At 55.7% G+C, this 14337-nt stretch overlaps 1 protein-coding gene across 6 annotated transcripts in view; it reads right to left on the bottom strand.

Annotated features, from left to right (window-relative positions):
* Positions 1 to 1184: 1184 nt before the first annotated feature.
* Positions 1185 to 14337, bottom strand: part of SLC66A2 (solute carrier family 66 member 2) — a 49085-nt gene continuing 35932 nt past the window's right edge. For 3 of the 6 annotated variants that reach the window (XM_019937268.3, XM_019937267.3, XM_033837884.2), the window contains one exon: positions 1185 to 2875. In XM_019937268.3, coding sequence (XP_019792827.2) covers positions 2668 to 2875 — 208 coding nt within the window. In that variant the 3' untranslated portion in view covers positions 1185 to 2667. Of the gene's footprint in view, positions 2876 to 4480; positions 13818 to 14337 lie in introns of those variants that run through there. The other 3 variants (XM_073790845.1, XM_073790844.1, XM_033837886.2) reach the window with 2 other exon arrangements.

Consider the following 14337-nt stretch of genomic DNA (forward strand, 5'->3'; position numbering starts at 1 on the left):
GCAGCTCGAGAGCTGTGGGCAGGGTGCCGGCACCGTTTGCAGCTCTTTATCTGCTCAGAGCTTTCAGCAGCTCAACTGAACGAGATGAACTTTCTCACGCACCCCAGGAGCTGGGGCAACAGCACCATTTTGTTCCCATTTCCAAAATGCTATCCTCGTTGAGAGGAAGAGCTATAAAAATAAACAGGGCATTTAGGCTTTGGGGGAAAAGTCACCTTCCTATATTTTTTTCACTAGAAGCCCCGCTTCTCGTGGGGCTATTAAAAACGTCTGCCCTTTCCCCGGTGGATGGCTGTGCCCAGAGCTCGGGGTTCAGAGCTCTCGGGGCAGCAGCTGGGCCTGTGAAACAGCTCTCTCTCCTCTGTGTCTGAAGGGCAGCTCCAGGGCTCGCTCCCCAGAGGAACACGGGAGCCTGTTCAGTGCTGTTTCCCGGCTCAGCAGTGAAGTCCCCAAAAGGCACCTTCATGTTTTTTGTTTTTTTTAGTATTTGAACTTCTACGGCATTAATTTTTTAATTAAAATAGATATTTTCAATTAACACATTATCAGAAGGAAAACAAGATCTACCCCCAGAGCAGGACCCCTGTCCTGCGTGACTCAGCACAGGGGCTCCAGGGTCCACACCGAGGCTCCCTGCTGCCTGGGGCGGCCGCATCAGAGTCACCACCTTTGATCAGCTCCCTCAGACTCTCCAAGGCCAGCGCCACAGGCTGGGGTGACTCGCTGAAAAAACGTAAAATATATCACTTCCATGTATTTTCGACTCTGTTGATTTTTTGGTCTTGCCCTCAGCAGAAATACTCTCCACGAAAAAAGAACTGCTCGGCACAAAGGGATCCAACCCTACTTGCTACACAGAATTACCCGTTTTCCTCGAAACACTTCTTCTGGCCTTGAAAGGAGACACTCCCCAACCTTTTGAGGCATCCCCTTGTTAAGGGAACTGTGTGAACTGGCGGAGACCAGGGCGCCACCACCTCCCCCCGCCTGGCCCTGCTGGCACAGGATGGTCACTGTCCCCGGGGGCCTGAGGGAGCAGCCCCGGTCTCACAGGGGCCACAACTGTCCCCCAAGGAGGAGACGCTGGCCCAGCCCTTCCCTGGGGTCCCCTGAGGTGAATGAGGACGAGACCGGCCCTTTACTCTGCCCTGGCCCCCCACTCCGACGCCACTCACAAGGCCACGCTGGATCCACGAGCAGTTTATTGAATTAAAGCCGCCCTGACAGAACCAGCAGTGCTCCCACACGTGGCATGTAGGTCACCCCTGCACTGGTAATGTGTTAATTTGGAGGCAATGACTGCTACAGACATCTCCTTTCATTTTTAAAAAGTAAACGTTTTCAAAGCGTCTTGCAGGCCAGAGAACTAAGCAGGATCCTCAAACATTCAGGAGTTTTTGAGGAAAACTCAGGAGGAGGAAACGGCTCCGCACGCCGTGCACTGGCCACGGCGGACGCTGCAGCTTTGGCACCAGCCCCAGGACCGTGGACGCTACAGAGCCACCCCTCTGCCTGGGGGAAGGAGAGCGCCTGCGGGAGCCGTGTGGAAGCATCTAAACACTTGCCCTGCGGGGCCCGGACTTGGAGCAGGGCCGCTGGGCACGGCTGAGATGCTCGTGTAAACCGAAGGGGGACCAGTGTCAGACCAGCACCCCACCACCGCCAGGCACAGCGGATGCGGAGGGCTGCACAGGAGGAGGGTGGCGGCAGGGATACCCTGCACAGCATGGGGGAACACCTGCCTCGCTGTCCCCTGCCCTGACCCGCAGGCATCTCCAGGCCTGGAAGACAGACACCTAAGGCCATATCTGCAAGCACACGGTTCCCAGAGGAAAGGGATGCCTGTGCGGTAGCCCTCCGGGGGGATGGCCAGTGGGTCTGCCCCTTCCCAGGCAGCCCCGGGGGCTGCTGCACCCGCCATGCCCCAGGCCCCGCTCCCAACACCCCGGGGCTCACACTGGCCAGAGCCCGGCTGGAGACGGTGGGTCCACGGCAGCCTGCCCAGGAGGGGCCGGCGGAGCAGCGAGGCCACTGGGGGCCCTGGAAAGGGACCTACCTAGGGTTTCGCACCCAGAGCCCTGTGATGCTTTGGTACCTCACCCCGACGTGTCCCAGGCCCGACCCTGCTGGGAGTCACCCCCAGCCAGTCTGAGGCTGTGGGCTCCGTGGGCTGGGACCTGGGCTCTCCTGGTGCCGTTTCTCACTCCTGCCCCCCGTCTCTCCCATCTTGGGGCTCCCCAGCCCAGCTGCAGGCCCCCTTGGCCCCATCAGCCACGTCGAGGCCACGGGGGCTGAGATGTGGAGGTTTCCTGAGGTCCTCGGTCCTGCAGGGCCCAGGGTGGCCTCCTCCTGGTATGTGAACATGACCCAGGCTCCAGCCAGCAGTATTTTGAGCCAAAGTGGGAGAGGAGACCTGCTTTTCCGTCACTTTGAGAGCAGCAGGCGCCCAGCCTGGGGGGAAAACCTGCTCACACGAGTCCTGGATAACAGAGCACAACGTCGGCACCCAGGCCCCATCACCCCCTGAGAGCCACAGAAGCTGAGCAAGACCCAATGGCTGGGACCCTGTCTCGGGGCCGCAGCACCCACCTGCCCCACTCGGGGAGGACAGGTGGCCTGGCCGGAGCCCACGGCCCGTGGTCCCGCATCCTCATCCTCCCGGCTGCCTCAGAGGGCCTTGGCGCTGGCGGGGTGTGCTGCGTGGGGGGCCGGCTTTAGGGGGTGGCGGGTGAACACGTAGGCCTGCCCCAGGATGGCCAGGTCCACCAGCACCTGCAGCAGCCCGCACGCTGAGAACTGCAGGGGCGCACCGTTCAGCAGGAAGTAGACCGTCTTGAAGGTGTCGCCGCTCGTCCACATGAGGACCATCTTGATGCTGTGGAGACATGAACGGTGGTCAGGGCTCACAGACCATGGATCAGGGGTCACAACCCCCGGGTCGGGGGACATAATCCAGGGGTCAGGGGCCAAAATCTAGGGGTCAGGGGACATAACCCAGTGGCTAGGGGACATAACCCAGGGTCAGGAGACATAACCCAGTGGTCAGGGGTCCTAATCCAGGGGCCAGGGGACATGCCAGGCCCCCTGTCCTGGCCATGAAGCCACCGCGTGCATGGCCGCAAGGACAGGAAGGCCCTTCGGCAGGAGCAGCCTCAGCTCTCCAGAGCAGGGGAGGGGCTGGCACAGGGGCCGAGCCCACACGGCCTCACAAACATCCCATCCTTCCTGGCTGCAGGCACATCAGGTGTGTGTCCCTCGGGAGACACGCTGTGGCCTCAGACGGGAGGGAAGACCGCCACCTCCTCATGCCGCGTCCCACAGGCTGACCCTGCAGCACGAGAACTGGCCTGGGAGGGGCGGCCCTCTGCCCCCCACACCTGCATCCAGGGGTGCTGAGCAGGAAACCAGAGGCTGCCGGGCGAAGCAGGGTGATGCAGGCTTCTCCTGGGAATCCCCTCCAGGCCAGGCCCCTCACTCAAAACACAGCCTGAGGGCGATTCCATTCCTGGTCATCGGTGCCACTCTCGAAGTCTGAGATCGGTCCGTGTGGCACAGAGCGGCCCCGTGTCATCTATCGCTCACGTCTGCACACACCTTTCCACACACAGCATCTAACGCCTGGTTGCCAGGTAACGGGCATGAGCACCATCATGTTTTCCTGCATAAAGTGTTTAAATCAGACCCACTCCCACAGCAGGCACACACTGCGTGGCTCACTAAACCAGACCACGGCTTGAGGGGGGGGCTGCCTGTCACAGGGCGGAGGAGAGGACCCTCAGGGACAGGATGACACCAGGCTGGAAGCCGTCTGTGCCCCAGGCAGGGCGGGCACTTTGCGCCCCTGAGGTGGCCCCGGTTCACCCCAGAGCTGGGCGGCCTCCGACCCCAGGTCAGCTCTTACCAGTAAAACCAGGCGAGGAGCCCATGGCCCAGTGCAGGGATGTCCATGTCCCCTGCTCTGCCCACAGGAGTGTCAGCCCGACCGTGCAGAACCGGGACAGGAAGTGGACAGCTCCCCTGACCTGCACCACAGCGTCTGGAGGCTCCCCTGATCCTTAATCAGGAGAATGACTCAGGGCCCGGGGAGGCCCAGAGGTTGGCTCCCGTCGACCCCGCAGCCGGCCACCCATCTGAACAGCCCAGCGCGTCTCGCTTGGCTTGTCGGGTTGACCCACATGGCGTTCAAAGACTTTTGTTTCTAATTAGCTGATACCTAACTCTGCATTTAAAACTCCAGGTTATTATATCATCAGCCCTTTTTCTCTGGCTTTCCACATTTATTTGACTTTGGTTTTTAGCAGTTTGTGATGTAATGCATGTTTGGGACTTGCTGAACATCTTAAAGCTGTACGGTGATCTTGCATCAAGTTTGGGAGGTCTTCAGCCGTTCTTTCTCCAGCATTCTCTTCTGCACCAGCCTTTCCCCTCTCCTGTGGGCTCAGGTGACACGAATGTTAGATTTCATGGTGCTGTCCCTGAGTCTGTTCTCTTTTTTTCCCCCGATTTTTTTTCTGTTGTTCAGACTTTCACTTTTTCTGTTGTTCAGACTTTCATTGATCTTCAAGTTCATTAATTCGTCCTCTGTCGTCACCATTCTACTACTGAACTACTGAAGTGTAGTTTTTATTTAGCTATTGTATTTTTCAATTTAAAAATTTCGAGCTGGCTTTTCTTACAGTTTTTATTTCTCTCCTGAGATGGTCCGTCTTTGCATTGATTTAAAGAGCGTCTGCTGTTGCCCTTTAGAGCAGTTACACTAGTGCCTTGAAAATCTGATAATTCCAGTATCTGTGTCACCTTAGTTGACTGTTTCTCGATTCTTTGTTGTCTGTTGATTGTCTTTTGAGAGTTGCTGAGATTTTCCTATTCTTCGTGGTGAGTAACTTGGGTTTATATCCTAGACGTTTTTACCGTTCCGTAAGGAGACTGTCTTGCTTCAGTCCTGTGGAGAACGTCGTGTTTTATGTTCTACCAGGGAACCGACGCGGTTAAATTGAGTTCAAGCTGCAAGTTCTGGGTGGTTTTCAGGGGCTACGGCTCAATTTCAGCTCAGTTTTCAAAACCACTGCGGCGCTATTTGTATCTGCACTGTGTGGGCAGCCCTCGGTGGCCAGGCGGGGACTTGGGTGGTGGTGTGCCCCGCAGGTCCTGGAGGAGAGCCCTTCCTGCCCCTCAGACCAGGCAGAGCGGCTTCTCTCAGAGCTTTCTACCCAGCACACCGTTCTGGACTTGGGGCTGCGCTGGAGTCCAGGCTGGCAGATGTGAAAAAACAAAACGTCGATCTGTCTGCTCCAGGACCCAGAGCTGCTCCATCTGTCCTGTCCGGATTTGTAGCTGCACCCGAGGGGAAAGACGGGCCCTTCGTGGAAAAGATCTGAGATTAGCAGCATTCCATCACTGGCCACCCTGTGCCCCGTCCCACGTTTTGCTGGCCTTCGCTGACTGGTCCCTGCGGACACCTGACCTAGTAGACCCTGGACGATGGCTGAGGAGCAGCCGGGAGAATGCCTCACTGCTGTCATCTCTTCTCCGTGGCATCTGTCGCCGCAAAGTTGTTCCTCTCTCTCCGTCTGAATTCTGTCCTGCTCTGGTGCACCAACTCGGAATTTTAGAGTGAACTACTGGTGTGAAAAATGGCCTGCAGGTGACTCTGCATCACGGTCCGGGGACACAGGGGACTGGACAGGGGCCGCCCACAGCGGTATCTGGAAAGAGCAGCAGGTGGGAGCACAGGGGCTGCCCAGCAGTGGCTCGGGTCAACCTGCACACGTAGAACCCCGGGGGGGATTGCAGAGGCTGGGCGGGAGGGAGATGCACATGACACGGTGGAGAAACGCACCAGAGTGACAGCTGCGGTGGGAGCGGTGTGCGCCGGGGGACTGGGCACCAGTGTGGCCGGGTGGCACCAGGAGGCTGCGGGCACCTGGGCAGACCGGAGCCACCCATCTGAGCTACAGAGATGCCCAGCCTGCCAGCGAGGCTGCTCCCAGCTTTCCACAGCTCGGAGCACCTCCATTTCAAAGGAAAACCCACACCCACAGAGCAAGCATTTCAAGGAGAAGCTCCCACAAGCAACCTCTATGTCTGCAAAAGGCCATGAAGACAGGAAGGGAACCAACGAGTCATAAATGAGTCTAGTTCCACTTTACAGAATTAAGAGCTGAGGCACAGTCTCCCCCAGAGGTACGAACTTAATAGGAGACCCAAAGACCCCCCCTCCAAAAACAAACAACACGGAGTGGCCTGTGCGGCCCCTTTCATGGAGGAGAGGCTGAGGCATAGAGAAGTCGGTGGCTTGCCCAAGGGCACACAGCGAGTGCCTTACACTGTGGGAAGGGCTGGGGAGGGGGCGGCAGAAGGCACAGCTGGAGCCTGGCCCGGGCTGGTGTCCGTCTGGGCCCTGGAGGCACAGGTGCACCTTCACCCCACAAGTGGAGACGTGAGGTCACTGCAGAGAGCTGGGCCCTGCCTGACGCACACGAACATTTTTAGCTGCCCAGGCGCCTCCCCAGGCCCGGCCCACAGTCAGCTCTCGCCCCGGGGGCAGGAATCCGACAGGCCCCACCACCAGCCCCACGTGTCGAGGGCTCGGGGCAAGTATTAATCAGGCTGCTCCCGGCCCGTCTAAGCAGAAGACCAGTGCCAGCCTGAGCGATGTGAGCCCTCGTGCAGGGCGCTCTGGACGTACAAGCTCGTGCCTCGCGCCCTCTGGTCACCCCAGACCCTGCGGTGCCCTGTGGACGTGTGCCAAGCCCAGGCCCATTCTCCCCACACGGGTGTTAGGTCATCCTTTACCCTCAACAGCTATCGGGCAGGGCGAGCCCCGAGGCTTGGCTACCACTGGCCAGCAGGCCAGGGACGTCCTCGTGGACACCACGTCCGGAGCTCGCCTGCTGCGCACGGCTGGGTCTCCAGGAAGACCCCTCCTCGACAGAGGGCTCAGCTGGCCCAGGGCTCCAGTGATGCGGGGGGCGCAGGGCTCAGAGAACCTTGCAGAAGCCGGTCTGGGTGGGAGGGGAGACCGTCCCCAGGCTGCATTCCTCCAGCTCAGGGGGCGCCGGGAAGCTGGATTCCTTTTTCTAGGCCCCCCCTCACACCGGGCCCCACCCCAGCTGCTGCCTCAAATGCCTGGCCCTCCCCGCCCTCGTGCTATTTTAATCCGGGCCCCCGGTACCTCATTCTTGGCTCCAGCATGTTTCCTCCCCAAGTGAGCAGGCAGATGACTATTCCTAAAATACCTCTCACCTCATCCTCGCCCCATCCGGCCGTCCAGAGAGCCTCCACCCGGCCAGTGCCCACGAGGTGAGAGCCTCACCCCTGCGCCTACCCCGGCCCCGCCAGCAGCCCACACACCTCCCCGGCCGCGCCTCATTCCCACCTCCCGGCCCGGGCCACACCTACCCTCCTGTCCGCCTATCCAAAGCTCCCCGAAATTCAAACCCTACCCAGAACACATCCCACAGGAGTAGGTCTTTGTGACCGTGGGTCACAAGAAACAATGGTTTCTTGGGTGTGACCTCCAAAGCACAGCAGTTTTTTAAAAAGATCCGTTGGACCCCATCCAAGTCAGACCTCGTGCTGCAGCGTGAAAAGCCAGCGCACAGCGGGAGAGGGCATCTGCACATCATGTATCTGTAAGAACAGTTAAAGATCTCTACAACTCAACAATGAAGGACAGCTAACCAAATTTTTAAATGGGCAAAGAATCTGGATAGACCTTTCTCTAAAGAAAACGCATAAATGGCCAATAATCACAGGAAAAGGTGTTTGATGTCATTAGTCACCAGAGAAACGCAAATCAAAGCCACAGGAGATCCCACTTCACACCCACGAGGATGGCTACAATCAAGGGGTCAGAGGGTAACAAGCGTTGGTGAGGGTGTGGAAAAGCCAGAACCCCCGAACACCCCTGGTGGGAACGGAAGATGGTGCAGCCACCAACTCAGCAATTCCACTGCTAGGTGTATCCCAAGACAAACGAAAACATACGTCCACACAGAAACTGGTACACAAATGTTCACAGAAGCACTGTTCACAACAGCCGAAAAGATGTCAAACCCAAATGTCTACCAGCTGAAGAAGACATAAGCAAAACCTGATCTGTCCGCACACTGAAATATTATCCAACCTTAGAAAAGATGGACGCTGACAGATCGTACGTGGACGGACCTTGGGAACATTATGCAGAGTGAACGCAGCGAAGGACCTCGCATCGTCTGATTCCATTTACATGACGTGCCCCGAGCACAGAGCCGCAGAGACGGAAAGCAGACCGGTGGTTGCCCAGGCCTGGCAGCGAGGGTGGGGGAAACGGGGAGTACTGATGGGTGTGAGGCTGCTTCCTGGGTGACAAAAATGTCCTAAAATTAGATTGTGGTGACGGCTGCACAACTCTTTGGAAGTCCTAAACTCCACTGAATTGCGTACTTCAAATGGCGATGGTGTGATAGGTTACATCTCAATGAAGTTTTTTTTTTCTTTTAAGTTCCAGGGCTTTTGCTGAATTCTAATTCCAGCCCTCCTCGTCCATCGACTGGACCCTGGGTGTGGCGTGTGCGCACATGTGCAGGGGTGTGTGGCGTGTGCGTGTGTGTACTGTGGCGGAGAAGCGTGTGTGGGAGCCCAGGCGTGCGCTGTTACCACGTGCATGGCATTCTCCGCTCACACCATTGTGGGCTGATTACGTGTCAAGGACGACAGAGGAAGATGAGTGGGGGCTGAGAAGTGACGTACGTGCGGCCCCCGGGGGAGACGCCACCCTGATTCCCGAGCAGCCAAGGCAAGGCTCCAGGCGCCCACCTCCAGGTTCAAGGGCAGCGCCGGGGCCGGACCAGGTGGACACTTCCCGGACGCTTCCTGTCAAGGCAGGAAGTGTGCCCGCTGGGACAAGGCAGCGGGCTGGGGCATCCCCACCACACCACGGGGGCCGCGCACGCACACACGCACGCGCGTACACACGACCTCCTCTCGTGGCCCCTGCTCGCTCCCGGGCTTCCCGCCTGCCCCTCCCCCTCCTCAATCGTAACGGTTCCCCGGATGGTTTTCCCCACAGCTGGCCTCCTCTTCCAGTCCCACCCGCCCCCAGGCTCTCCAGTAATTACTTGTTGGGGAACATCTTCCGATCCGGCAATACGCGGAGGAAGGAGGAGGGAACTTCCGCACTAATTAGTAACATGATTTCAAAAGCGACAGCACTTTCTCGTACTGGTTCAGAAGCAACAGTCACTTAACATTTTGTAAAGGGAAATCATCAAGTATCTCTTGCATTTCCTCCAAGAACTGTACGTGTGTGAAAATGAGTGTGTGCATGTGTGTGTGTGAGCATATGTGCATGTGTGTGTTTGAGAATCTGCGCGTTTGTGCGAGTGTGTGCATGTGAGCGTGTGCACACACCTGTGCGCGTGGGCTCACACCCTCTAAAGGCGTCATGGGTAGGCCCTTCCAAGCAGGTCCACAGGAGATGAAGTTGGCCCTCAGACAGGACCTCACAGCCCCTTCCCTTCTTACACCTCCTGACGGTCTTCTGTCTGAAGCAAGTTGAGGCTGAGTGTCTGCAGCAGATCTGTGGTGGCCCTGACCACAGGGCTCTGAGAATCCCAAATCCCAGCGGGTCCAGGGCTTCTCCATCAGAGAAGGTCGAGGGGTGAAGCAGCCCTCCCGGCGGGCTCCCTGGATGGATGCCTGAGGACGCTGGGTCAGGCCACGCAGAGCGGCTGCTGGGAAGTGGGGACGAGGGGCAGAGGTAGCCCTGAGACCAAGTCCTGAGTCCGGGCCTGGGTGCAGGAGAGGGAGGAAGGCCTCTGGTCCTCTGCTTGGGACGGGAGCAACCAACCTCAGGAGGCTCCTGTGTCCATGCCGAGGGGGGCTGACCATGCAGCCGGCCGGAGGGTCCCGTGTCGGGGCAAGTTCTGGTCTGAACTTGGGCTGAACCGACCCTGCTAAGTGCACACAGGGAGCCCCAGCCTCTCTCTTCCAGGCCGGGATGTGGAAAGCGCAAGGGGCGCTTTCCTCACAGCCCCACCCTCCTCGCCCCACCCAGGAGCCCGCGATCCGCCCCGTAGGAATCAGGCTACAACGTGACAGGCTGGACACTCGGGGGCAACCATGCTCGCCACAGCTCAGGCTCCAGCGGGCATCCAGGCTCCCTGAACACACGGGTGGCATCGTGCTGGCCCTGGGGACGAGGGAAGGGTCAGACGCAGGTCAGACCAGCCCGGGCTGCACAGGGAAACCTAAGAGTCTCATTTTCAGGATCGTGGAATCGGATTTGCTGACGTGTGACAGCCAGGCTGTTCTGAAGACACGTCACTGAGCAAGGAAAGAAGGCCCCACCCTGGGGACAAAGTGACAAAACGGAGCTTGGCAGGGATGGAGCAGAGACCGCGGTGGGGCTGAGGGAAGACCCAGCAGAGGGACGCGCGGAGGCCCGGGTGCCCGTGAGCTGCGCTGGGAGAAGCCTGTGCCGGCGTTGCACTGTTTACGCACCTGCTTCAGGTTTAATCCATCAATGCGTGAAAATTCCTTTACCTTAGAGTTTCTCTTACACAGACTTCTTCGAAGAAGCACAAATTTTACAGGAAACAAAACTGTAACCAGGCTCCAGCCCTGTACTCACTCTCTCTCTCAGCACTCAGTCTGTGCTCACGCCTAAGAAAAAGGGTGTTGGCCCTTTAAATACACACAGAGCAAGGTCACCTCTCTGTTAACTCCAGCTGAGCAGAGAACCTGTGACCCTCCCGTCACCTCCGGTCACCTGTAGGACACGCCACCCCACACCACACGCAGAGGCCCCCAGCGGCCTGCCCCTGCAGACCCTCCCACGGAGCCCTGCCACGACAGCAACGCTGAACAGGCCCCTAACCTAATCACACCTCCACCCAGAGCCGGCTCTGAGCGGCAGGGCCCACGATTAGGTTAGTCGTCTTAACGAGGACGAGTGGGGCTCTTGAGAGGACCCTGCACTCCAAGCTGATTGAATTAGCGGCCCGTGCCCATGTCCGTGACAGAGACTGCCCCCCTCCGCTGGCTCCGGGCCCTGCTCAGGCCCCGCCGGCTGGCATGGAGCGGGTCTTCGTCCCCGCGCAGCCGGGCCTTCTCGCGACCTGCTCGCGGCACTGACCGCAGTCTCCTTCCCTTCCCTTCCGCCTTTGCCTTCTGTCTCCTTTACCCAGTGCCACCAGGCAGGCGGGTGGTCTGTTGGGGGGAGGGCACTGGGGGAGAGGGGCTGCGGTCACCAAAGGCTGATGACCACATGCATCCTTTCCGCCCTAAAGTCAGAACCTCAGGAGCACGTGCACCACCCGGGCTTCCTCCTTTCAGGTCCAACGCCCCAGGTACCAGGGCCTTCCGCACATCCTGTCACTCCCGAGGTCACCCTGACACAGGAAGGGGATGGCCACGCCCACGGCCGCACTTCTGCAGAGCAGCACAGACCTCCGTGGTGCGGCCTGGTGTCTTTCCAACACTGCCTTTGCTGGCTGAGTCACCACAGCCCCACCAGGGACAATTCCCACTGGGGCCTTCTGCAACTTTTGCTGTTGTGCACAAATTCTCCAAGAACTAGCCCGATCAGCTAGGTACCCACACTGGTAAATCTTCCACATTCATACCTACTTCCCCAAGTGTTCTCACTTTCCCGAAAGTGATTTCGAGTATCAACTATTTTAGTCCTTCATGAGTTCATTCAATAAATATTTACTGAACTGAACTGCTGTAATTTTCCAAGCACACTGTCAGGTGCTGGGGAAAGAAAGAAACAGGATACAGTCCTTGCCTTCAAGGCTGTCAGTCAAGTAGATGAGCTGGGCAAATTAAAACATCCGTGCATCACTGTCAGATGGCAAGGATGTTTCTGGAGAAACATGGAGACGGTGGTCAGATAAAAGGAGGTTTAGAAGGTCAGCCTTTTAAAAGACAGCTGCAGTCATGTGTCCCATACCCAAGATAAGAGGATCGCACACAAAAACAAAGGGTTAGTTAAAATCAGGTGTGACACAAACTTCAGCTTCTTGGAAGACAGAATCGTCTCCCTGTTCCTCCCCTATACACCCTGGACATTACACAGGAACACAAGACTCTCAAAGGTGGGGAAAAGGCCACAGGAATGCCAGACTTGGAGCTGAAGAAGCAGGAAATGCCAGGAGGCCCCAGGAACAGGCTGTTCTCTGTGCAAAAGACCAGGAAGGGTGCAGCCTGGCAGAATAGGCAACTTTAGCCAATAACTGCTCTACTCCAAACAAAACAGAAAAAAAGGCAGCCCCACCACCACCCGTGATAGCAGAGGAGGGTGGAAATCCTAGACGTTTACTCCTGCCAGGCGTCCCAATCCCACCGCCAGGGTACTGTCAAGAAAGCCAGCTAAAACCAAAGGTCTAAGTAAGACCCAGAGTCTTATAAATAACGTGGAAATGTCCAGGTTTAAACTGGAAATCATCTGTCGTATCAAGAACCAAGAAGATCTCAAACAAAATTTTAAAAAGACAGTGTTTAGATGCCAAAACTGTGAGAAAAAGCAAAGATTTTCAAACAGCTGCTTTAAAACTGCTTCAATGAGCAATTATGAGTATGCTTGAAACAAATGAAAAAAGAGAGTTTCAGCAAAGAAACAAAAAGCTTCACAAAAGAAACAAATATGTAAAGAAGAACCAAATGTAAGTTCTACTGTATTGAAAAATATAATAACCAAAGGAAACAGTCAGTAAATGGGCTCTCAGAGCACAGTGGCTGGAACACCGGAAAGAACCAGTGAACCATAACAAAAAAAGAAACGATCTTAACAAAAGAATCATAGCAAATGACCTAACGTTCCACATCATCAGAGTCCTAGACAAGAGGGGTAAAGGGCAGGACTGAAAAGGTACTCAAAGACATAACAGCTGAAAACTTCCCCAAATTAGCAGGAAGTATAACCCTAGGGATTCAAGAAGCTGAGTGAATCCCAAACAGGACAGATCCACACCAAGACACACGTCACAGTCAAACTTCTGGAAACTAAAGACCAAAAAAAAATCTCAAAAGCAGCTAGAGCAAAACAACACCTTACTTACAGGGGAAACAAACATCACAGTGGGTTTCTCCTCAGAAGCCACAGAGGCCAGAAGGAAGTGGCACATTCCTCAAGGGCTAAAAGAAATGAACTATCAACCCAGTTCAACCTGTATCAGCAAAAATATCCTTCAGAGATGAAAGGGATATCAAGACATTCGCAGGTGAAGGAAAAGTAAAAAAATCTGCCACCACCTGAAATACCCTTAAAGGCTAGTTACAGGAGTTTCTCAAAACAGGAAAAAACAAAACAAAAACGAAAACAAGAAAAGAAGGCATCTTGGAACAGCAGGAAGGAAGGAAGAACATCATAAGCAAAAATAAGGGTAAACACAATAGACATTCCTGTCCTCTTCAGTTTTGTGCATTATGTTGACTGAAGCAAAAATTACAATATTATCTGATGTGGTTCTAAATATGAATAGAGGAAATATTTAAGAAAATTATAAGTGGGGCTTCCCTGGTGGCGCAGTGGTTGGGAGTCCGCCTGCCGATGCAGGGGTCACGGGTTCGTGCCCCGGTCTGGGAGGATCCCACGTGCCGCGGAGGGGCTGGGCCCGTGGGCCATGGCCGCTGAGCCTGCGCGTCCGGAGTCTGTGCTCCGCGGCGGGGGAGGCGACAGCAGTGAGAGGCCCGCGTACCGCAAAAAAACAAAAAAAAAGAAAAAAAAGAAGGAACAAGGTTTGTTCATAGACGCTTCCAGGCCTGAATTCCCCATGCCTGGTGGTAAGAGTGTCCCTCTGCAAAGGAAAACAGGGTCCGGCTGCTGGGTCCTGAAAGGCCAATAAAGAGGCAAAGTTGGTGAAAAAAAAAAAAAAAATTATAAGTGGAGGGAAACATCACATATATAAAATATACTACATTAAAAATATCACAAAGGGAGGTAGAGTTTCTACACTTCACTAAAAAAATCTATACAGAGAGATACCCACTCAAAAACACCATAGATAAATACTCATTAAACAATAACTCCCCATCCTCCCCTCTTCCTAGCCCCTGGCAACCACCATTCGACTTTCTGTCTATGAATCTGATGACCCTCAGTCCCTCGTATAAGTGGAACCGTACGGTATTTGTCCTTTTGTGACTGAGCACGTCCTCACGACTCCATGAAGTAACCTGTGTCAGAACTTCCTTCCTGTTAAGACTGAATAATATTCCATTGTATGGACAGACCACATTTTGTTTATCTATTCATCCACTGATGGACACTTGGGTTGCTTCCGTGTTTTACCTGTTATGAATAATACTATTATGTTATGAACATGGGTGTACAATATCTCTTCAAGACCC

Source organism: Tursiops truncatus, chromosome 13 (genome assembly GCF_011762595.2).
Source record: "Tursiops truncatus isolate mTurTru1 chromosome 13, mTurTru1.mat.Y, whole genome shotgun sequence".
NCBI classification, from domain to species: Eukaryota; Metazoa; Chordata; class Mammalia; order Artiodactyla; family Delphinidae; genus Tursiops; species Tursiops truncatus.